We start from the raw sequence: 24,343 nt of genomic DNA on the forward strand, positions 1-24,343 counted from the left end.
AATTCTACTAAATTTCTCAGGCATGATTTCTCCTTCATGAAGCCATGCTGACTCTGCTTGATTATATTATGCTTTTCTAAATGCTTTGCTATTACATCTCTTATAATAGGCACCAACATTTTCCGAATGACAAGTGTTAAGCTAACTGGCCTATTGTTACCTGTTTTTTTGTCTCCCTTACTCTTTGAATAAGGGTGTTACATTGGCAGTTTTCCAATCCTCTAGAAGTTTTCCAGAATCTAAGATTCTTGGAAGATTACTACAAGTGCATCCACTATCTCTGCAGCTATTTCCTTTAATATCCTAGGTTGCAACCCATTAGGCCCAGGTGACTTATCGGCCTTTAGCCCCATTAGTTTCCCTAGTACTTTTTCTCTAGTGATAGTTGTTGTATTTATTTCCTCCCTGCCTTTTGCCCCATGATTATTTAATATTTTTGGTATGCTATTAGTGTCTTCTACCGTGAAGACTGATGCAAAGTATTTATTCAACTCCTCTGTCATTTCCTGCTTCCCCATTATTATTTCCCCAGCCTCATTCTCTAAGGGGCCAATATTGACTTAGGCCTCTCTCTTCCTTTTTATAAATTTAAAGAAGCTCTTACAGTCCGTTTTTAAATTACTTGCTAGTCTGCCCTCAGAGTTTATTTTCTCCCTCTTTATTATTTTTTTGGTCATCTTCTGATGGTTTTTAAAACTTTCCCAATCCTTTGGTTTACCACTAATCTTTGCCATATTGTCTGTTTTTTCTTTCACTTTGATACTATCCTTAACTTCCTTGGTTAACCATGGATGGATTATCCCCTTGGTTTATCAGGTCACTTAGTTCAAGCAACAAATGCTGGCCTTGCACATGCCATGAAAGAATAAATAAAAAAGAAACCATACCATGCCTGTACAAGCTTTTCTACGGGTACCTGTGCGAGATCCGTATCCCAGGTGCATATAAGCATGAAATGTGGCCAGTATGGCTTTACAGAACATGGTAAATAGGCATGAAGATAAAAGCAAAATACTGCAGATGCTGAAAATCTGAAAACAAAAACAGAAAAACTCAGCAGGTCCAGCAGCATCTTTGGAGAGAGAAACAGAGTTAATGTTTTGAGTCCGTATGACCCTCCTTCAGAGCTAAAGAAACTTGTACTTCTACTTCTCTTTGGCTCTGAAGAAGTGTCATATGGACTCGAAACATTAACTCTGTTTCTCTCTCCATAGATGCTGCTAGATCCTCTAAGTTTTTCCAGCATTTTCTGTTTTTGAACTAGGCATGAATGTCTATCCAATGAAGGAGGACTACAGTTATACTAATGACAAATGCCAAATGACTATTTGAGCCTGGTATGGTCAGACTTAAGACCCAGCAGCTCGTAAACAGATCCCATTGCTTTGCCACTAACCCCATCACCCTTCCTGGCAATCTGCTCAGGGCGAATCAGACCTTTGCATGGTATTTGACCATCCAGCTGAGCTTTAAACCACAATATTCTATGCATAAGGAGGACCATTACTTCCATCTCATCAGTACTGCCACATTCCACCTCTGCCTCAACCTCGCCACTGCTGAATCCCTTATCTGTATTTTTGTCACCTTTAGTTTCAGTTGCTACAATGTCTCTGGCCATTCACGCTCCATAAACTCTAACTTGTCCAAAATTCAGACTCCGGTATCCTGTCTCAGAGTAAGTCTTTCTTGACCATTATCATCATCCTTACTGATCAACACTGACTTCCTGTTCCCCAACCAAATAATATCATCCTAATCTTTATAAGCCTGCATGGCATTTTTCCAACCAACCTCTTCCAATCTTATGTTCCTCATTCACCTTTCAGTCCTCTGACGTTGGCCTTCTGTGTATTCCATTCCATTATTGGAGACAGAGCCTTCAACGGCTTTAACCCAGCTTTCTGAAACACCCTCCCTTAACCACCCAGACTCCCACCTCTCCCTCCACCTTTAAAAACCTCTTCAAAAGACACTTCTTCAACTAAGTTTTCAGTCTCCGTCACAAGCTCTTCACCATGATTCACTGCCAGTTCATTTATTATATTTGGACAATTTTCTCGCCTCTAACTTGGAGAAAACATATCAGCATTCTCCAAATGGAGGGGCTCATTCCACGATGATGTGTGCGTGCAGTGCAGGTGCTGATTGTGCAAATTTGGTAAGCACAATTGGACATGCTTACCTTGAGCCTGTTGATTGCCTGAGGCATGGAGTGTACTGTGTATGGTGGGCCAGAGCAGAGGGTGAGTGCATGTGGTATGCTAAATTCAATTAAGCCACCTATTCCTTATATAACCTGATCTCAGGAGTACAAAGTGCTGCTGACTTTCACCATTTGGGCCTTCCAACCGGTTCTTGTTTAAACTGGGGCTTCCATTCATAAAGGGAAATTTAAATTTCATTGAGGGGAATTTAAATTTTTTGCTTGCAGGGCTTATTTTGCAGATTTTATTTTTGTTGGCAACTATTGTATTGATTTTTTCATTTGCTATGAGAATGTTTGCCCAGCTCTTCTTAATACAGTAGTGGCACAAGTCTGAACATGGATGTACCACTGGGAATGCTACAATATCTGCTGGTTCTGGAAGGTGGGGAGAGGGCAGAAGAGGAACATCAGAGGGGTCTATGAGATTGAGGTGGATTTATATCTTTGCCACTTCTAGCACATTCCCCACCCCACTTCCCAAATCATGTCAGATCAGAGATCAATCTTGGAAGCTGTGATCCCCAAGAAGGCAGTAGAAAAAAAAATGCCATTTCCTGGAACCAGACCTTTAGACCAATTTCAAGACATAAAAAACTCTGATTAGGACTGTCAAGGTGGCTGTTGAACACTATCCATGTAATTGGTTTTCCAAGCAACAGCTGGAGTTATGTGGCAAATCTCACATCCAAATATACAGGTCCTTGTTTGCCACAGCAAGCTCCCTACATTGTTTTCCCCATGAAAACCAGTCAGTAGTGTGAGAAAACTGCACATTTATCAAGTGGAAGTTTTCCCTACAGCGTAGGGCATTATTAATGGCACACATGGCCATATGAACCCTGACCTCCCAATTGCACACGCATCATGAACAAAAAGGGCACTGGTCCCATTAATGTGCGCTGGCTCCATCACTAAAATTGCATGTTGTGTGTCCTTTATGTTATCAATTGATTCTATCAACGTTATTTACAAGGTAAGGAAGAGCAGGTGAATGGTTCCTCAGGGAACAAGATTATCCTCTTCAACCCTGGCCTATGGACTGTGCAGACAACCATGAGTGCTGAAAACTATCAGAAAAGAGGTTGAGGCCAACCAGGATCCTTTTGGAGCAAACTGAGGGATGAAGCAAAGGATTTAAAATCACAACCAATAGAGTGGGAGAAGATTGTAGTATCAAGAGCAAAAGTCTCCAAATTCATTGTGGTTTGTTGCCTCTTGCTCAGCTGGAGCAGGAGGAAGAGGAAACCCAGCCATATCCAGTGACAGAAGAACACTCACTCAAGCTAAGGACATGCATGCAGAACTTCAATTTCAGACAGGAAGAGACACCTTCATTCAATTGCTTGTGTCAAACAATGCATAAAATAGCCATTTACATGTGTGTCCAAGAAAGGGCTTGATCAAATTAATTGCACTTAAATTGTTGTCACATGGAAGAGGTGATTGGAGTCCTAGACAGCATATGCTAGAAGGGGATTGGATTGGGGGGTGGGGGCAATGGCAGGAGACAGGCAGCTAGACGTATGACTCATGGAAGTGAAGCAGGATGTGGAGGGGAAGAAGAGATGTGTTTGGTAGTGGGATCATGTTTTAGGTGATTGAGATGATGCAGGCTGGAGGGAGGAGTGTGAGGACAAGGGAGGCCTTATAACCGTTCTGAGAGGAGGGGAAGTGGTGAATGCAGAAACACAGGAAGTGGGACAGACATGGTTCAGAAGGAATTTGTTGACCCCTGTAGTGCCAAATCGTCCGCTGGGCTAAAAGGAACCATTTTTCAAATGCTGTGGTGTGATAGGTAGTATTATCAGAGCTGATGGAAGAGACAAAGGAATTGAATTTATATAGGATGTAAGGCAAATCACAATCCACACACACCATCAAGGAGGTTAACCTCAGGCGCTTTGAAATTTCAACCAGATGGACATGTATGTTCTGTGATATGAATTAGTGATCGTTATTTTTGATGGCTGTGTGAAGCACAATGAAAATCAACCATGCCTTAGAATCAATTAACAAGACCAACTTCCCTCCATTCCCAATTATATATTCATTTCCTGTCCACCCTTTTAATCTTTATTGTGATGTAGATTAACATTGCATATTTATATCTATTGTAAAACAGAAGAAATAAAGACCTGACACACAGATTTATAGTATGGAGATCTCAGTGCAGTGTACAAACCTCAAAGTCTCAAGCAGATTGCTCCCTACTTGGCACAACAGTGCTTCAGGGTCTAGGTACTCATATACATTAATATGTGGTTTATTACCAGTGATTTTAAACCTAAAGACTGAATAATGATGTTTAAAATAGCCTTTTTAGTCTAAAAGTTAATCAACATCCTTCCTCTGCTTTGCCAAAATGACCATTCTTCAAGTCCTTAAGACAATGAAAAACAAAAATGGGAGAGTGCAGAATCACAGCTATATATTATTGTTGCTTTCTTTTGCAGTGAAATAAAAGGAAATATCACAGATTGCATCAAACATGTCTGCTTACAGGCAGACTGCAGTCACTATCTCAGTTTGCCGTGGAAGCATTCCCCCCTCGTAAGACTATCATCTCTCACCTGCAGCACAAAAAAATGTGAACAAAGCTGTTCATTTGGTAGTTATACTTTCAATATGATTCCCAAGCAGAAAATAGATTAAGTGCTCAATGATTGCGCATGGTCATAGGATTGCAGTTTGGATATCCATGATTATCTCCCAACAGAATTTGTCCAGTATCACCTTAACTTTAGAATCAGGTTAGGACAATTATAATTATTATATATTTTTAAATATTCTGCTGGAGAATGGCACCACACCCATATATTCAGTTTGTTCTTGCAGCATAGGAATTATAGAACAAATGGTCCTGTCCATACTTGCCTGTTCATCATCTGAAATTTGAATCAAGCAAGCTCTGCAAGCAATTAGAACAGGTTGCACAGAGTTTACCAACTCTTACCAGACCCATCACTCCCAAGAATTACAACAGCTTGGTATCAACATGTTATTTCCATTGTTCAGGAAAATTCCCCTAATGGTGAATCTGGATGAGGACAGTTGCCCTCAGTGTGCCTGGGCTCGGCTCACTATCATCTAGTGCCCTCCTAATGGAAACTGTGCAGTTGCAGATATGAAGAGGTCTCAGCTGTAATGTTTGCCAAAGTCAACATTCTCCTTGCACACATGCTGGGCTAAATACTGGAGGCCAGGTAGTGCCTGTGGAGTCATATCCCAGTGAGAATTAGTGCTCTCAGGAGAATGGGGTAGGGGGAGCACTGGGGGAGAGAACTGTACACTCAGTTGTTGCCTCTGGATTTTCTTCCTAGAAGGAAGTGACCAATCCATCCATGGGTGTCGCACCTGTGGTCCCAGGGCCATAGACAGCTGCCACTTCTCAAAAACCAGTCAACTCAGTCCTGTTTGTGCTTAGATTTCTTATTTGCTGATATGTCTGGTTTGAATTTAATTGGTCTGGAGAATTGGAAGAGCTATTTGGTGACTAAATCATACAATAGACCTTGATGACTTAATTTATCAGCAATCTCAGCCTACCATAAATTGACTTAAATCTTAATATGTAACTCTAAGACATCATGGTATGCACTTCTGTAGTATACAAAGCCTCATTTGGAGAGTGTACCTTGAGGTTATGAGTGAAAAAACATTTGTGTAAATGCAAAGATTGACCCGTGAAAAGAAAAAAATTAAGCTTTTTTTAAAAACTTTAATAAATATGCAAAATTAGATTTCAAAATAATTTATGTGAAAAGTTGATGCAAACATAAAAGTTCTTGGGTGCGGCAAGATAAATAAATAGAGAAGCTGTTTTATAGCCAGCCTCCTTTGGGCTCCCTTCAGGCTGGCTTTGGATCCTGGGTTTCCACTGGCTCTGTACGCAGCAGCAGCTTGGATCGATTTGGCAGAAGCAGCTCAGAGGATGAAACTGTGTTCATTTTGAATCACTCCGAATCCCTTAGGTTTCCTTCGTCCACATCCTCAGTCAGATTCTTTCCATGATTAATTTGCCTGTCTGGAAAGAGAAGACATTAAAGTTAGTGACCACAGCATTTTCTAACATTCAGCACCACAAGCTATTTTAAAATATTTAATATTAGCAAATAAAGCCCAGCATGCTAGCTTTCACATTCATTGAAGAGACTCTCGAATGTATATGAAGTGGAAGCTAGCAAAGAACTGGTCAGTTGTCGAATTGTGAGGAGAAAAATCCTAACAGATGGTGAATTAGTTTATCTTTAATATTTCTCAGATTAACCAATTGAGCAAATGTGGACTTTCCCTGATCCTCTTCCTTTCCACTCCTATCTTGCAGCCACTGACTCATTCTGATGTCATTGCAAAAAGTGGATAGCCACCTTCTCTCTGAGTAACGTTTTTTCACGAAGCAGCCAAGGTGGTCATGGTAACAGATCATGGGCGAAGCTTCACGGTTCAGCCTGATCTCATCATTGCCCAATGTCCAGACACATGGCATAGGATGGCAAGTAAGATTGGCTGATTCTTCCCATGGTTCACAGCCTCATTTGCTGCCACTTTTAACTACCCTGGTTGAGATCCACTGGTTGACAGCACAAGCCTGGGATCTTCCTGGTATATCCAGCTGAATACCAAGCAGCAGGTCAAAATTTTAACCCAAAGCGGTGACACTTGTCAGCATCGAGTTCCCTTATAAGCGCACAATTAGCCAGGCCACCGTCAGAGACCGGGGGGTGGGGGGGGCGGCTCCTGGTTTAGGGAACACCGACCTTAGCTCGGAATGGGTGACTGGCGCTCCCAGTGTGACAGGAAAGTCTTAAAGGCTCTCAGAATCGGTGGCCGAAGGTTGGCGCCGCTGACAACATTTAAACTGCTTCCAGGAATTCCGGACTCCACGTGTCAGGATGGCAGAGCGAAACTTCACCAGAAACTTTAGAAATGATTTTTATGATTTTTTTTAAAATCTAAATCAAAGTCCCGGTGACCAGACTGTTGGAAACACCCGCCAATTGGACGAGAATCAGCTTTGTACGTGGTTTGTCATGTTCTGGCTGCCCGGGAACCCTCTGGCAGCTTAGTCAGGCTTTAGCTCGCACTAAGTTACTAACAATTTGGAATATTTCCCAACTGGATCAGATCCGAGAAACGGGGGGGGAGAGAAAGACAAGGGTTCCAGTCCGGACAGACACAGTGAGACTGGAAAGAGAATTGAATATAAGATATGAGAATATTGAATTGCTTTTGGCTCCTGTCCTTACCTGTGGAGCAAGGGGAGGTGGTGGGGGTGGTTTAAGGTGACCTTCCCAACACCTTCTCCTGTTGCTCCGGAGACGGAGTCTCACTCTCTTGTCGGGATTTGAAGCTCTGAATGGCTTTTCTGTTCTTGAATTCAATGAGAGCCATGGTGATGGCCGAATTCCAGCAGCTCTCCCCCAGGCACCTGAAGTCCATCTCCTTATTGTCGGTGGTCACTACGGTGAAGTAGATGTATTTGCCGGTTCTCTCCACACAGTCCACCGTCCGGATCTGCTGCAGAGCCAGCTCCTTCCTCCGGGAGCGCCTCTGGCAATCCGGGAAGAGCCCGACACTGTCCTGGGTCAGGACACAGTACTTCTTCTTCCAGAGCTGGAGCAGGTTATCGCTTCTCTTCTCCAGCACTCCCTCTTTGATCACTTGGGCGCCATCTGTATTCTTCTTCATTCTGAGGGCTTCTGCTTCCAGTCTTGGTTGTGAAAAGAAAGAGCCGACACGAGGTAGCGATCCGTTTTAAACGAGCTGAAATTGCTGCCCCACCGCCGGCTGCGCCCAGACTGAGAATTACTGAGTTTTCCCTATGATAAAAGCCGCTCCGGATCCACCCATTTCCTGCCTCACCCACTGAGGATGTGAACTCCAGACTGGAGGAGGGGTTGATCCAGTCCCACTCGAGGATCAGAGCGCTTTGGGAAAGGAGTCAAATGACAGGATCTGATGCAAGCGTTTCCTTTGCTTTTCAAATTGAATTTGTTCAAACAGCAAAAAAGGAGGGGGCGAGACTGCACCTACTTGGGAAGATCTGCTTTGGTTACAGTGTTGAGTGTTTGGGAATTTTTCTTCAAATTGATTTTGATGAATCATAGAATGGTTACACCATTCGAGGGAGGCTATTCGGCCCATCATCCTCATCCCAGCTGTTGGAACCAGCTTTCTAAAATGTCCTACTACTCTCTCAGTCCCCCGTAGCTATTAACATTTTTCAACCTTCAAATATGTTTCCAAATTCCCTTCTGAAAATGACTATTGAGTCTGGTGCCCACCTTTTCAGGCAGTGCATTCAGAATATAAAACAAAAACAGAATTACCTGTAAAACCTCAGCAGGTCTGGCAGCATCGGCGGAGAAGAAAAGAGTTGACGTTTCGAGTCCTCATGTTCTGTTGAAGGGTCATGAGGACTCGAAACGTCAACTCTTTTCTTCTCCGCCGATCCTGCCAGACCTGCTGAGTTTTTCCAGATAATTCTGTTTTTGTTTTGGATTTCCAGCATCCGCAGTTTTTTGTTTTTATCTCAGCATTCAGAATATAAGTCACTTTCCCCCTAATATCACCTCTGATTATTTTATTAATTAAATCTGTGTCTTCTGTATATTGACACTTCTGCAACTGAAAATAGTTTTTCGGTATTTATCAAAACTCTTCATGATTTTGCCTCTAGAAAATTCCCCTTTAACCTTCTCAACTCGATGAAGATCAAAGTCTATGACTCAACTCAATCCCAGTTTCTCCAATCTCTCCAATCTTTCATCCCTGCACCTTTCTAGTAAATCTCCTCTACCTCTTCTCCAGCACCTTGAACATCCTTCCTAAAGTATGGTGCCCAGAAATAGCAATAATACCCTAGCTGAGGCCTAATCAGTGTTTTATAAATGGTTATAACTTTATACGTTTGTACTTTGCCTCCATTTATAAAGCGAAAGACGCTGGGCGGAAGCGTCCCAAATTTGCACTAAGTGCAGTAGCAGGCGTGAAAAACGATGTTTTACCCGCAGGCCACAATGGCAGAGTTTTTCAATGTATCTTCCCTTTCCCCCCTCATTAATTATGCAGCCACAGGAAACATGCTGTCTCGCTGGTGGGCAGCCACTGAATCGCCCGCCAAGCTGTTATCACACTGTTTCCTCACTCCAGGTACCATATCTAAACTGCAGCTGTGCACACAGTTTTCAATGTTTGCAGCCCAGGACTGCTCCAGTGAAAGCCAAGAAGAGTTCAGTGACCCATCATCGGAATGGCTTTTGGAGGCCCTCTGTGATGTGCTCCACCCCCCGCTCTGGCTGCAGGAGGTCCAATAATCTCACCAATCCAGTTTGGGAGGGGGTGGCAGTGGTGGTCAGTGCCAACACTGCACAGAAGAGGTTGGCCATCCCATGCAGATAGAGGATGAATGATCTCATCCGTGCTGCCAAGGTAAGGCAACCATCTCATCACTCTAAACTCCCACACTCATGAGGCCATCACACATTCATCTCACTCACCGCCAGCTCAAGAGACATCACCACTCACTCTCACACAAATTCTCACATCTCCATCTGGCCTCATCTCCTCCAGCGACTGCCTCCTCAGCCCTCATCATCTTGAGGCCATTTGCACAGATCAACATGTGTCTCCACACACACCTTGGGATCTCCCCCTTCCCCAGTTCAGCCCTTGCTCTTCAGCCTCTTCCCTTGCCTGAGGCTACTTCTACCCCAAGCAAGCCCTAGCCCTGCAGCTGTTGAAAAGCCACCCCCACATTATGGCTGGTCTAGTAGGTAGAGCCTCCCACTCTTGCCAGAATTAGATTCTGGAAGGTAAGTTCTTGGCAATATAACCTAAATAGTACAATTTCAAAGGATGTTGCAGGAACAGAAAGACCTGAGGGTATGTACACAAAGCCTTTGAAAATGGCAGGACAAATTGAGAAAGTTGTTAAAAATACATACAGAGGGCGGAATTGTCTAGTCCTGTTGGCGGCGAGTGTCATGGCAGGTGTGAGTGGACAAGATGGTAAGAAGGCCAAAAATCGGCTTTACACCGTTGTGAATCCAGTTTGTGATCGTCCACTCTGCCCGTAAGTGGTGGATCACGTTTCCCTCCATCACATGTCAGAAACTTAATTTCAATACTTCAGCATATTATAAGCCCTGCTCACCTGAGCATCCCACGCTGGATCATCCAGCGTGTCAGCATCATTGCACACCAACGTGTTTTACAACTGTACATGTTCAACGTGCACTGACAAGCTGCACTTCGCTCAGGACTTCAAGTAACGTGGTGCTCCCTGCGAAGCCTGGCACTGATGACCGCGAGTGTTGGCCGATACAAGCTAACCAAACAAATCTCGAAGTCCCGAGCAAAGTGCGGGCATGGCTGAGGGAGTAGCAGCAGCACCAAGGAGGCGCCTATGATAGGATGGTGCATACTACAGCAATCAGTCCCTATTCTGGCAATGTATTAATATTTCCCTGATGGCGCAGGGGCCTCTCACTGTGTCAGGAGCCCAGCAGTTCAGTGGAGGCAGATTCACTGTGGCAGGTCTGAGATGTGATGGCATTCTCAGGTATCTCCAAGCAGAAGGCATGCCATTGCAGACACTTCACGGAGACTAATGTTATACCCCCTGCACTGGCAACTGCACCCCTCCTAACACAGGCGCCTTCTTGGTGCCGCTGCTGCTCCTGTTACTGGCCCCTCAGCCATGCTCACACTACGAAGGGGGCCAGCAGCCATGTCCATGCAGAACAGACCTCTCAATGCTGAAACCAAGCTACCGGCCCTAATTGGATGGGGGTCTCGGAAGCAGCTTCTTAACTATTTGCCCCCGGGAAGATCTTGCTCAATGTCCCACCACAACCACTTCCAGTTTCCTGATCTGGAATTGAGCCCGACATTGGGATTGTGACAACTTTAGCCCTGTGACTCTACCAGACATTTGTGGAGAGAATGCCTGTTGCAAGTTTCATAAAAGGCAGAAAAACACACGTGCACATACACACACGCATTTACACAGACACACGTGCACACACACACAGAGACACACATGCATGTGTGTGTGTGCATGTGTGTGGGCATGTGCACACACACCTACACACGTCTGCATACACATATGTGTGCGCACGCACACATATATACGCACGCATACTTGCATACACATACACACACGCACGTGCACACACACACACACACAAGTGCAGGCACAAAGATTTTTCAATATGAATTGACCAGGAACACTTGTTTTTGCCAAAGTCTGGCTTCCCGCAATTTTGGAGTGGGTGGGTTCTCACAATGTTGCTCAAAACATATAGGAGCCTCATTAATGTCTGCAGATCAGGGTACTGTGATGTATATAGGTTCTTGATACTATTTTCATGCCCCACAGTGAAACCACTTGATGCCAGTGCCTCCCTGGGATCATTGAGCTGCCTGTCAGTGCTCCAAAGAGCTCACTAATATTCAAATAAGGACAGACAGCAAAAAAGTTTCAGAGAACTGGCTAAGTTCAAAAGGTGAATTGAATCACTGACAGATGAGCTCCACAGACTCAAAAAGCACACAGGCATGTAGGCATATACACAGAAACCCAGCTGAGGCTCCATTAGATGCATCCCAAAATCTTGACTAAATAAATGTCTCGTTTAAACGAACAGGAAGTTCAGTGGTCAGGAATTTTGTAATAATGAAGTCATATTGTGTAATCTGATTATTTTGATGAGAAAATCACCAAGACCTAATACTTTGCACCTGAAGATCCTGACAAAAGCTCAGGAAGAGATAGCAAAGGCTCTAACTATAATTTCTCAAAAAGTTTTTCAAATGGCATGCTGCACTAGGGGCCTGGAAAATGTCAAAAATGACATCACTGAAAAAGGATAGAGGGATAAACCAGGAAATTTTAGGTCAGTCTCATTTGTAAAGTTTATAATAGAGGATGAGAAGTATAATTGGAGAAATATGAGGAACATTCATGTGTATTTCTAAAAGGAAGGTCATGATTGACTAATAATTTTTATGAAATAAAAAAGATAAATCAAGGAAATTCTGTGGATGTGGTTTCGTGTGTGTGTACAAAAACATTTGGTAAGGAACCACAAAGGACACTCATAGCACATGGAATGAAGAGAGATAGGTCATGAGGATTGAGAGGTTGTTGGAGAGCAGAAAAGGAAATTGCTCAGGCTGTAAGGATGTGGTGAATGATGTTTCACTGTAGCATTTGTTAGGGCTTCTGTTATTTACAATATACATCTGTGCTTAGGAACTCAAGGAACAACATTGAAATTTTCTGATACCAAAATGGGGGTATGGTAATTTGTGATGAGAATTGAGAAAATGCAGATTATATATAATGGGCAAGTGAGTGACAGATGAAGCTGAATGTTGAAAAACATGAAAGAAAGAACTTTAATTTCATATAACATTTTACCATATCCTCAGAAAATCCCAAAGTACTTTACAACTAATTGTGACATTTTCTTATATGGGAAAATAACAGCTTAATTTGTACACAAGGTCCTCCATGTACCAAGACTGCACAAACAGCAAATGAGTAAATGACCATTTTTGATGGTATTGAGAAGGTTTTGTTGTCCAGAACAGCAGAAAAGCTCCCTATTCTTCTTTCAATTGCCATATGGAATCTTTTAAGTCTACAGGATGTTGGTTTAATGTTTCATCTGAAAACCACCACTACCAATAGTGCTCCACACCCTTAAGTATTGCACTGTAATGTCAGCTTGGATTATATATTCAAATTCGGAAGTATGAATGGAACTCTGAACCTTCTGACTCAGAGCTAAGGGAGAGCTATCAACTGAGCAGTTTGGAAGCTAGAATGAGGAAGGAATATATACCTTAAATGGTAAGAATATAAAGGGAGCAGCAAGCAGAAGGACACATGCACTGGTTAATACAAAGTAAAGCACATGTAGATAAGGCTATAAAAGACAAACCAATTCCTTGGTTTTGCATCTCAAGCAGTGGAATATAAAAGCAAGTGTTGGTCTTAACCTTAATTAGCTGGAGCATTAGGTACAGTTTTAGATGCACTATGCCATTGGTATATAAAAGTAATTGAAAAAGTGCAGGGTAAGAACTTACAATAATCATAAAAAGAACTTAAGTGTATTGGATAATAACTTTGGGTGTATTTTATAATCCAGAATGGAAAGGGTTAATCAGGATGCTGACTTTATTGATTGTACAAGGGAATCCACTAGTTTAGCATTGCTGTGCTTTTTTTATGATAGTGTTTTATATATAGAGCATATTTTAGGTGCGTGAAATCATAACTTTTCACCTGAAAAACAGAATGGCCCAGATTCTTGCAATATCGAGATTTATTGGCCACCTAAGACCTTAAATATCACCAACTACATGCCAATCTTGCCATTGCTAGCTTCTTCCAAATTTTGTCGTTTTTAAATGAAAATAGGCTGCAGTGAGCATAGCAGTGAATCAGATACTCAGTGCTGATTTGAACTGACATGTTGGCAGCTTCACCATCCAGGCTGCAGGAGGGTCTCAACAAATAGATTTGATCTACAACTTTCACTCAAAGGGTAGTAGCAATGTGGAACTTAGTCTCACAAAAAGAAGCTGATGCTAACTCAATTAACAATTTTATATATGGGATCACTAGAATCTTTTCTAGCCAGGGGCATTAAGGGATATGTAGCCAATGTGGGTGGATGGAGTAAGGATACAGATCAGACATCATCTCATTGAATGGGAAACAGGCTCAAGGAAGTGAATGCCGTATTCCTGTTCTTACGTTCATATAATGACTTCAAACTCTAGTATCTCTCTTTGAGTTCAAACTTTTTTCTGTTTCACTGCTTTGTGATCTACAAATTCAGGCTTCTCTATGTAACCGCATAATAAATTATTAATAATTTAAGAATGAAATAATACTTTTATTTTTGTTAATTACAAGAGCACAAAATGAACCAAGCAAGCTAACCTTCAATTTTTAACTTACTGAGAATTACAGGTGTCATGTCCAATACAGGCATGAAGATATTACAAACTTTAAAGCTATATATTTAAAAGTGGACACCAAAAACTTTTTAAGATGGCTGTAGTATATCATGTGATTTGGCAGCACTCAGCTCCAGCCAGTCTTGAAACCCAAGCAAATATCTAATTAAAAAATGGATAATCACAGCCACTTGTGAGATTCAACTACAGCAATCCTCTGCTTTTACAAGACCTCCACTCCAGCTAAAGCATCAATTCATCTAAGACAGGTTTGTTCAACCTTTTCATGCAAGAGCCCACATTTCCATTTTTCTCACTCAAGAGGCCAATGAGCAAATTTCAGAAAGACAAGGTTTGGTACAATATTAAACATGAATTTTTTTAAAAATCTGCGGTATGAAGAAAAGAAACTACTTACTGAGCAAAAATAAAACAATGTCAAAGCAATAAATTTTTTTTTACAAATGTAATTAATAAAGATGACCATTAGACTGCGAGAAGGTGTGTCTGGCTCATTCCCAGTCTCAGGGTGCTCACTCACTCACCCTCACCCATTGCGTGAGTGGTTGTGAATATGTGTTGATGTGTGGAGGTGAGGGTGAGGATGAGTGAGAAGCCTGAGACTGTGGGCAGAATTTTACGAGTTGGCGAGCAGGGGCAGGGCCCACTCGCCGACGCATAAAATGACGCACGGTGACGGGGGGAGGGAACTCCCAACGTCACCGCACCCGATTTAAATTTCCAGGAAGATGGGAGCACAGCGAAATCAGCTGCGAGCCTGCGGGCCTGTCAGTGGCCAAATGAGGCCATTGACAGTTTCAATTAAGTAATTAAACGACCTGCCCGTCCAACCAGGAGGCAGGCCAGGAGCCCCGGTGGGAACTAGAAAAAACATCCTTAGGCGGGACGAGGTTTCATGTAGGCTTTAAAAAATTTTAATAAAGATATTGTAAAAATTATGGACATATCCCAACTCATGTGACATTGTCAATAAAGGGACTTGTAAAGGAAATTTTATTTTTCTATTTTTATCTTTTTTACATGTACAGCCGATCTCCCTGAGGCAGCACTTAGCCTCAGGGAGATGAGTGCGCTCTTTCATGTGCATGCGCGAAAGTGTGCACTCTCGATTTTGGGAATCCCCCCGCCCGCCCACACAGGAAGCACATAACACTTCTGTGTGGACATCACGCTAGGCAGGCCTTAATTGGCCTGCCCACATTAAATGGCAGCACACCTCCGATCGGGGGAGCCGATTGGAAGCGTGCCTGTATGCGCCAGCCCATCAACTTCCCCCCCCGATGGGGGAAAATTCAGCCCTGTGAGTGAGCTAGATGCACACTCACTCGCTCTCTCATACACTCTCTCATACCCTCTTTCATGTTATGACACAGCAGTTGATAATGCGGAGTTATTTAAAAATTCTAGAGGGAAATTTAAAACAACTGTCATAACCTATATTTTTATTTTTGTATGTTTGAGATGCAGCTCTATATTCAGGAATCAGACCACCAGTTCTCAAGAGGTTTTATATCAAAATACATGGGACATTTATCAATTTACACAAGCTAAATATATACACATAGCTAAATATATACACATAACTACAAATATATACACATAGCACATAACTTTTAACAAATTCCCAAACTAATCTTCATTAAGGCAACAGCAAACCATAGACTTTCAGCAGACACCAAAGCATTTTCACCTTACAAATTCAAAATGAGGTTCCTTTCACTTTGGTTCCTGTGGAGACAGTTGTAGGCTTACAGCTGCTTTGAGCTTACACTGCCTCTGCCCTGCACACACAAAACTGCTATCTGTTATACCCAACACAGCTCATTGAATGTAAATTCTCATTGTATCACCAGCCCTAATGAACTCCACATCTTCTAACAATAAAACTCTTTTCATAGTACCAATTTTATTAGTAAAATAAACATATTGCTTGGTCTCTGCTAGCTAGCTGCCAGATTTCACCACACTTCTTGAATGCTCTATTCAAAAAAAATGCAAATGCACTCTACCTCTTTTACATCTCAAAACTGGTACACATTAAAGCACTCAGACTAACTGGCTTTAATCCAATTAAGACCCACCCACAGACTAAACCTCTATTTTAAAATAAAAATATTTTCCAATAATATTATAGACATTAATAGCTTCATGACACTCAGACATACACTCTCTCCCTCACACACTCTCTCTCTCTCACATACACCCAGTGAAAGCATCTCTCCCCCCAGCCCTGAAGCCAGAGTCTCCCCTGGGTCCCACAGCCACTCGCTAATCCCAAGCTGTCTCTCCCTAACCCCACAAGCCGCTCTCTCTCACACACACTCTGTCCCTCGTACACACTGTCTCTCTCTCTTACACCCACAACCTCATCTCTCCCAACACCCTCCCACCCCCCACCCCACTTCTTTGCCCTTCAGCCAGTTTCTCCCCACTGGGCGCTACAGCCAGTCTCTCTCCTCCACCCTCAGCCAGTCTCTCCCACCACCTTGGGCCCTGCCGTCAGTCCCTCTCTGTCTCTCCCAACATAGTGGCTCCCTAGGCCAACTAGAGAGGAATGACCTATTGGCCAGGTGTTGGACAAGCAGATCTAAGAAAATGACAGGCCTGCTGTGAAAGAGACTGGAATCATTCCAAGTTGTAATAATTTATTTTTCTTCCTCTGTATCTAATCTTTGTGTATGTGACAGTGTGTGTAAGAATGTTTTAAACCTCCAGGCAAGTATGTGATAATAAGTAATCTTTTTTATTTTAAAATTCACAAAATCTTGCTGCTGGAATTTATTTAAATTGGGGCAAATCACTCTCAGGGTAGGAAAACACACTAAATTCACACATTAAAACACTTTATCATGGAAAACAATAAATTATCTAAACTCTGACTGTGGCACTGGATTTGAATGTGTTTGAAAATTTCAAATCTTTGTGCGCAGTAAAAAGGAAGAATTTGCATTATATAGTATCTTTCATGACCACAGCACATCCCAAATTGCTTTACAGCTGATTAAGTACTTTCCTTTGTTGTATAATCAATGCTACAATGTAGAAATGCAGCAGCCAATTAGAGCACAGCAAGCACCCACAAACAGCATGAGGTAATGACCAGATCTTTTCTGGTGTTCGTTGAAGGGCAGGTATAAGACACCAAGGAGAGCCACCCTGCTCTTCTCAAAGTAGTGTCATGGTATACTTTAAGTCCACCTGAGAGAGCAGGCAGGGCCTCTGTTTAAAGTCTCATCCTAAAGACAACACCTCCAACAGCACAGCACTCATGCTGATAAATTAAGCAGACTTTCTTCTGAGTAGCAAAATATGTTTTCAGATATATGTATATCCATTTAATCATAACTGATTGAAACAATCAGGAATTATTAAGTAAATTAGAGCTTTTAAAACAAGTAATTTTGTTATGTTTGTGGCTTAATGAGGATGACTAGGGGAAAAATAGAATTTAAATTCTGTAAACAGTCTCATAAATTGAATGGACATAAGGTATATTAAAATTAAAATTGCAGGTGCAGGAAATGGATACACAAAAATCCTAATTGTTTGATGTTTGAAATGGCAATACATTTTTAACAACTGGGAGGTTAAACCTAGTCTTGGAGTAATAATTCACAGAATTGCCAGCTCATTTGGACTACTATTTTTAGGTTCCATGGGAGTGAAGTAAAAACTGACATATTTATGGAGAATCATAATTGCTATTGATTTTAATGGGGGCAGAACTATGAGAATTGCCTGCTGATTTCTTTCAGCAAATGTAACAGTGGTATAATTAATGGCATGTCACTTATTCTGAAGTTTCCTCTTTGCTCTGCACTGTTCAAAGATTTCCATGACATAGATGCTTCTGTATGTTTAAACACAGGGATGTGTAGTCATGCCCAAATCGACAGGCCTCAATGTAATCTGGTCCAATTCAGCAGGCCTGAGCCTCCAAGTTATATTTAGAACCATCACAGATCATCTGGATAACAGTGTTGTTTTACACAGAACAGAGTTAGAATATGGAATTTTCTGCCACAAACTGTTGCTGAAGCAGGGTTTATAAATTCTTTTGAAATAGATAGCTGCTTTAAAAAGGTATAGAGCTTAAGTAAGAGAGGATGATTAGGCTAGATTCACGTGCAGGAAGACCAGCAAACAGCTGATGGGTGAGGTGGCCTGTTTCTGTTCTCTTACATGCTGTGATTCTATCGATTTTTCAGAAGTGTGGGCTGAGATGAACTGAATCAGTGAGTAGTCAGCGCTTCTGGCTGTAGTTTACCGCAATAAAGTAGGGAGGGGAGTCCAGCAACTTTCACAGAAGTTGGCAATGGATTTTTTAGCTCTGAGCTAGTTAGTGATTAATGTAAAAGCAAGAATAAAATTCCCCCATTGGAATCATTGCAACAGCAGATTTCCAGAGGTTTGAAACTTCCTGCCATCTTGGTAACCAGTTTTGTCAGTTCTCAGGTGTATGTGGGGAGTGACATGTAAAAACTCGATTTCTGTTAACCAGAAATTCCCCAAGTTTTCTCCCTTTTTCTTCTCCAGACCAAACACCTTGCTGGGTAAGTTTCCACAGGCATTAAAGGCTCTCTCTGATCAATCCAGCAGGGTAAAAGAAAGAATTCACATTTATAAAGTTCAATTTACATTCTTATGAAGTTATTTTGAAATGTAGTCACTATGGTAATGTAGACAGTGAAGAATCAGAAGGCTATTTAAACATGGGATGTATTTGGTCTCAGCACAATTCTGACATTAAAACATTTGTGATTCTTGTAGGAAAAATAGTTATTACATTGTCTTGAAATATTCAGTACCTTTATCTTGTTCTTTGTTTATCCATCCCTTCTGCAGTCCACCTCTTCCTGATACACAGCAAAATGCACGCACACACATACTCACAGAGGCACAGATGATAGCACATATTCAGCCAGCCAACTTGTGGCATGAGGCAGAATTTTGTTTTCAATTTCAACCTGTCTAAGCCACACACACTGGAAGAATTCAGACTCAATCCCTGGCAAGGTAACCTCGATTTTTTTGTTGTCGTGTGCAAATGATTTGAAGTGCGCAGGCTCTTTAAAATTTTTTTTGCATGGCGGTGCAAACATGGTAACTTAAAGGGGCTAATTTCTGTGTGGGAGGTTTTGGGTTGTGTGGTAAAGTGGAGCGCTGTGTACCTTTAAAAGAATGTAGCTAATGACCATGTGACTGTATTGACCAATAACTACACAGCACGGGCTACTTTAGTAACTGTAAGTCTAGAGTTAGAGGTGATTGAAGAAGCACACAAGGTGTTAGTGCTCTGTTCTTCCAATAAACCAGTGTTTGTTCAGTTAATCGATCTCTCTGCCTGTATTGTTTCAAGCACCAACTAATGTGTTAATATTAAGGGTGCAGCTAGCAGTCGCCGGACAAAGCGAACCTGATAACCAAAAACATAAAAGGTTAGAGCGAAGTAATCTTGATCCCTGGTCTGTCTTGAGTTAGATAATCTTAACTGGGGCAAGAGTAAGATTACGGTAAATGGCCACAAGGAAACATCAGCCAGGGTTCCTGTTTTCCTGTTCCTAATTACTATCCAGAAAGTGTGTGGGGTTGGTGGTATTATCAGGTGAGGATGTTAATAGATTTAATCATGGTGCCCCTATTGGTTGAATAGCATGCTGGTATTCACTGCCCAACTGTTAGGTCTACCAACTCCAAGGTTTACACAATAAAAAATGGATATTTGATTGAGTTGCTGGAGGTTGCCTAAGTTCCCATGGAACCATATCCTAGCAATGGGTCAGTGCTTTCAACATGCTGAAGAGACTAATGGGAAAATAAAAGTGTAAAGAGGAAAAGATAGTCAAGTGCAGGCAAATCATGTAGAGCCAGCCTGTCCCTGATTTGTCACAACAGCATTAGTTGTGTGGGCGTGTCTAGAGTTTGCTACACAACGAGGCTGGGAAGGCACAATGCGTAAGAAATAATCCCAACCACAGACACCTCCAATCCCCAACAGGAAAGATGTCCAATTGTTTAATGAGTGATTGGGCATTTCATCACATGGCTTTGGGAGAGGACCTCGAATAGTGAGTCACAGCCCCTACTTTACTGAGACTGCTCAGATACTTTGTGCCATTGGAGCTGTTGAGAAATTTGACAACTCTCAGTTAACTTATTAATACAATCAGCTTGTAGCAAGAGCATAAGACTTCTATAACTGAATTGTAAAAGTTTGGCCACCTCTCTCCCACTGCCAGTCTCTAACACTCCACTGTCTCTCCAGCTCCCACATCAGTCACCATCTCTCCAGCTCCCACATCTGTTGCCATCTCACATACCTGTTACTGTCTCTCTTGAAAGTGATCCTATCCCTTTGAATCCCAGAACCTGGGAAACCTGGGCCAACCTTTCCTGGCCTCTCACTGTGGCTTTTTTTTCGGTCAGCTGCCAAATGTGGAAATCCATGTGTCTCTGAACCAAGCTTCTGGAAAATTCACATATGCAGAACTTTTCTTCTTTTGATACAGAGTGCACACTCTCTCTCCCCATTGAGACACAAACCAATTGATTGATTCCATACAGTTTTGAGACAGGTTGGTGGGGCCAATGTTTAATATCCCCCTGCCAAGTATTCTTAGCTATTAATGGAGATTGACCAGTAAAACCCACACAATACTGAACAATGTTCCAGCTAGGACAGTATTAGGGATATTGGCTTACAGAGTTATTTGGAGCTGATAGTAAGAAGAATTCCAGTGACAAGTCTACCCCTCCTGTCTCATTATTAGGCTAGACCACTAGTCAATCAGTAAAAGTGCTCTGGGTTAGCACAGAATTAGCTAGTCCAGACATTGGATTACATGGTTTTTTGACTCCAAGCAGACCTGGCAGTGCTAAACTCTTTGGTTTAGTGGCTAGTTGTGAGCTGACCGGCTGGCTAGCTGCAGACTGACTGACTGCCTGGTGATGAATTGAACATCTGTCTGGCCCCAGTTCCAGGTTTCTTCCTCCTTCTTCAGTCTGTTTCCTCATCAGGAGCTGTAGGTTTATATTTAAGCTGCATGTTAAGTTTGTGCTTCTTATTAATTTTAAAATTGCTGCTGCTTTACTTTGTTTAAATGTGCCTAGATAACTTATTATACAGCTAAATATATCTGCAAATATCTCTCAAATATCTATCAGAAAATTCTGGGAATTCACCACAGATCAGTCAGCAACTTTAAAGAGAAAAGATAGGTTAAGAGGGTGTGGTTTTGGGTGTGCACTCTTCATTATATTGTTCATTACTTTTCTGTTGCCTCATGCTTGATGAACAGTTAGTTGATTGTGCACCAGGATTGGCTATACCAGTCCTGACTGAATCAGGATGGTTAACAGTATCAACCAAGCCAGTAAAGGGTGTGAAACAGAGGTATGTACCCAAGGAGTGTAAAGGGAGGACTCTCAGTTGGTCTATTAACTTCAAACAATGACAGGCAGCAGATCATTCAGGTCAGAACATAGGGCCCTCAACCGTGTCCGGCCCATCTCCCGCGCATCCGCCCTCACGCCTTCTCCTCCCTCCCAGAAACATGATAGGGTCCCCCTTGTCCTCACTTATCACCCCACCAGCCTCCACATTCAAAGGATCATCCTCCGCCATTTCCGCCAACTCCAGCATGATGCCACCACCAAACACATCTTCCCTTCACCCCCCTTATCGGCATTCCATAGGGATCGCTCCCTCCGGGACACCCTGGTCCACTCCTCCATCACCCCCTACTCCTCAAACCCCTCCTATGGCACCACCCCATGCCCACGCAAAAGATGCAACACCTGCCCCTTCACTTCCTCTCTCCTCACCGTCCAAGGACCCAAACACTCCTTTCAAGTGAAGCAGCATTTCACTTGCATTTCCCCCAACTTAGTCTACTGCATTCGTTGCTCCCAATGTGGTCTCCTCTACATTGTAGAGACCAAACGTAAACTGGGCGACCGCTTTGCAGAACACCTGCGGTCTGTCCGCAAGAATGACCCAAACCTCCCTGTCGCTTGCCATTTTAACATTCCACCCTGCTCTCTTGCCCACATGTCTGTCCTTGGCTTGCTGCATTGTTCCAGTGAAGCCCAACGCAAACTGGAGGAACAACACCTCATCTTCTGACTAGGCACTTTACAGCCATCCGGACTGAATATTGAATTCAACAACTTTAGGTCGTGAGCTCCCTCCCCCATCCCCACCCCCTTTCTGTTTCCCCCTTCCTTTTCTTTTTTTTCCAATAAATTATATAGATTTTCCTTTTCCCACCTATTTCCATTATAAAAAAAATGCTCTCCCCACCCCCACTAGAGCTATACCTTGAGTGCCCTACCATCCATTCTTAATTAGCACATTCGTTTAGATAATATCACCAACTTTTAACTTTAACACCTATGTGTTCTTTTGTACTATTGTTGTTGACATCTTTTGATGATCTGCTTCTATCACTGAATTACCTGGAAAAACTCAGCAGGTCTGGCAGCATCGGCGGAGAAGAAAAGAGTTGACGTTTCGAGTCCTCATGACCCTTCGACAGAACATTGTTTTGGTTTTCCAGCATCCGCAGTTTTTTTGTTTTTTTTTTTGCTTCTATCACTGCTTGTTTGTCCCTACAACCACACCCCCACTCCACCTCTCTCTCTCTCTCTCTCTCTCTCTCCACCCCCCAGACACACACCTTAAACCAGCTTATATTTCAACTCTTTCTTGGACTCGAACTCAAGTTCTGTCGAAGGGTCATGAGGACTCGAAACGTCAACTCTTTTCTTCTCCGCCGATGCTGCCAGACCTGCTGAGTTTTTCCAGGTAATTCTGTTTTTGTTTTTGCACTCAACATCTTCTGTTTAGTCAGCTTCTTTATTCACACACACCTTAAGCCAGCTTATATTTCAACTCTTTCTTGGACTCGAACTCAAGTTCTGTCGAAGGGTCATGAGGACTCGAAACGTCAACTCTTTTCTTCTCCACCGATGCTGCCAGACCTGCTGAGTTTTTCCAGGTAATTTTGTTTTTGTTTCTTTATTCTTTCCTCTATTCCTCCCTACAACAAACATTCATTACAAAGGCTGAACAGACAGAAATTTCAAACCTTTTGCCTCACCCAAACTCCTACCTCTTGTTTTACTAGTCAGTGCATATTGAGTCTTCACAAGAAGATTCATTCTGATTCCTCAAAGCTTTTAATTCATGGCTCAAAAACAGGATTTTAAGTAGGTCAGACTAAGCTCAGCAGATCCTCAATATAATAAAATACTGCAGATGCCGGAGGTCTGAAATAAAAACAAAGTGCTGGAAAAACTCAGCACATCTGGCAGCATCTGTGGAGAGAGAAAAAGAGTTAATGTTTCGAGTCCAATATGACTCTTCTTCGGACTTCCAAAGAAGTTAAAGTGCTGCGAGAAAGAGAGAAAAAAGATGGAACAAAAAGAAAATGATGAAAGGAACTTTGGTTGCCCTTGTTGAGTTCCTAATGGTTAAGCTAAACTTCTATGTTTTAACTTGAGAACTGGAGCTGAGGTTTCTCAATGATAAACTGTGGAACTTAGCCACACCAAAAGAATTCTCACAGATTCATAAAGAATAGCTGATACCAAGTATTGCTTTCACTCTTGGTCTTACCGCTTTGTGGAATCCACCAAGATTGAGGCAAGCACACTCTGTACTGAGTTAGCTGAGGTAGTCATAGGGGTGCTACAATTGACCTCAGCACCTCTGGTTATAGAAAAGAGGTAAAACAGCCTGATTCTACCCCATATCACAGTGACAACCAATAGAAAATGTGAATGTGAAAGGTCAACATCAGATTTGACTGTGATGTCCTCCATGATCAAACAGCCTAAGAATAATGATGGTTTCAGCTAATACACAAAGAATAATCATTTGGGTAAGGTCCTGGTTTTCTGCCAGCGCATGTAAAATTGTATCCCACAAAAGCAACGGATACCAGCAGGAGAGAAAAAATACTTGACACCAGCTATCCTTTATAAAGTCTGAGAATGCTTGGGCTAATTGGAGCTGTCTGACTGGGCAACTCAGCCCAATTCACTCTTCAGGTCTTCACAGGTATAGTATAGCAATCTCATTTGCAAAGCTAATTCATTCTGCCCCATCTCTGAGCTGTACAGAGCTCCAGG

General features: G+C 42.3%; 2 protein-coding genes across 3 annotated transcripts in view; one reads left to right on the forward strand and one right to left on the reverse strand.

Moving 5' to 3' along the window:
• The window catches only part of slc22a18 (solute carrier family 22 member 18), a 132,871-nt gene that overhangs the window by 102,659 nt on the left and 5,869 nt on the right, over positions 1–24,343 (forward strand). Inside the window, exon 10 of one of the 2 annotated variants that reach the window (XM_041197372.1) lies at positions 3,183–4,356. The exons of the other annotated variant lie outside the window; for it this stretch is intronic. Within the exon in view, the coding sequence (XP_041053306.1) occupies positions 3,183–3,295 (113 nt within the window). The 3' untranslated portion in view covers positions 3,296–4,356. Of the gene's footprint in view, positions 1–3,182; positions 4,357–24,343 lie in introns of those variants that run through there. 2 annotated transcript variants of the gene reach the window in all.
• phlda2 (pleckstrin homology-like domain, family A, member 2) lies at positions 5,945–8,101 on the reverse strand. The gene is made up of 2 exons (XM_041197378.1): positions 7,456–8,101; positions 5,945–6,233 (listed from the first exon to the last, which is right to left on the reverse strand). Exon 1 carries the CDS (start codon positions 7,895–7,897, stop codon positions 7,487–7,489), a length of 411 nt encoding a protein of 136 aa, XP_041053312.1. The 5' UTR covers positions 7,898–8,101; the 3' UTR covers positions 5,945–6,233; positions 7,456–7,486.

The sequence above is a fragment of the Carcharodon carcharias genome, chromosome 10 (assembly GCF_017639515.1).
Source record: "Carcharodon carcharias isolate sCarCar2 chromosome 10, sCarCar2.pri, whole genome shotgun sequence".
In the NCBI taxonomy this organism is placed as follows: Eukaryota; Metazoa; Chordata; class Chondrichthyes; order Lamniformes; family Lamnidae; genus Carcharodon; species Carcharodon carcharias.

What these genes read in the sequence shown, in the direction of transcription:
- phlda2 (XM_041197378.1), bottom strand. Translation starts at nt 7,897, where the DNA reads ATGAAGAAGAATACAGATGGCGCCCAAGTGATCAAAGAGGGAGTGCTG.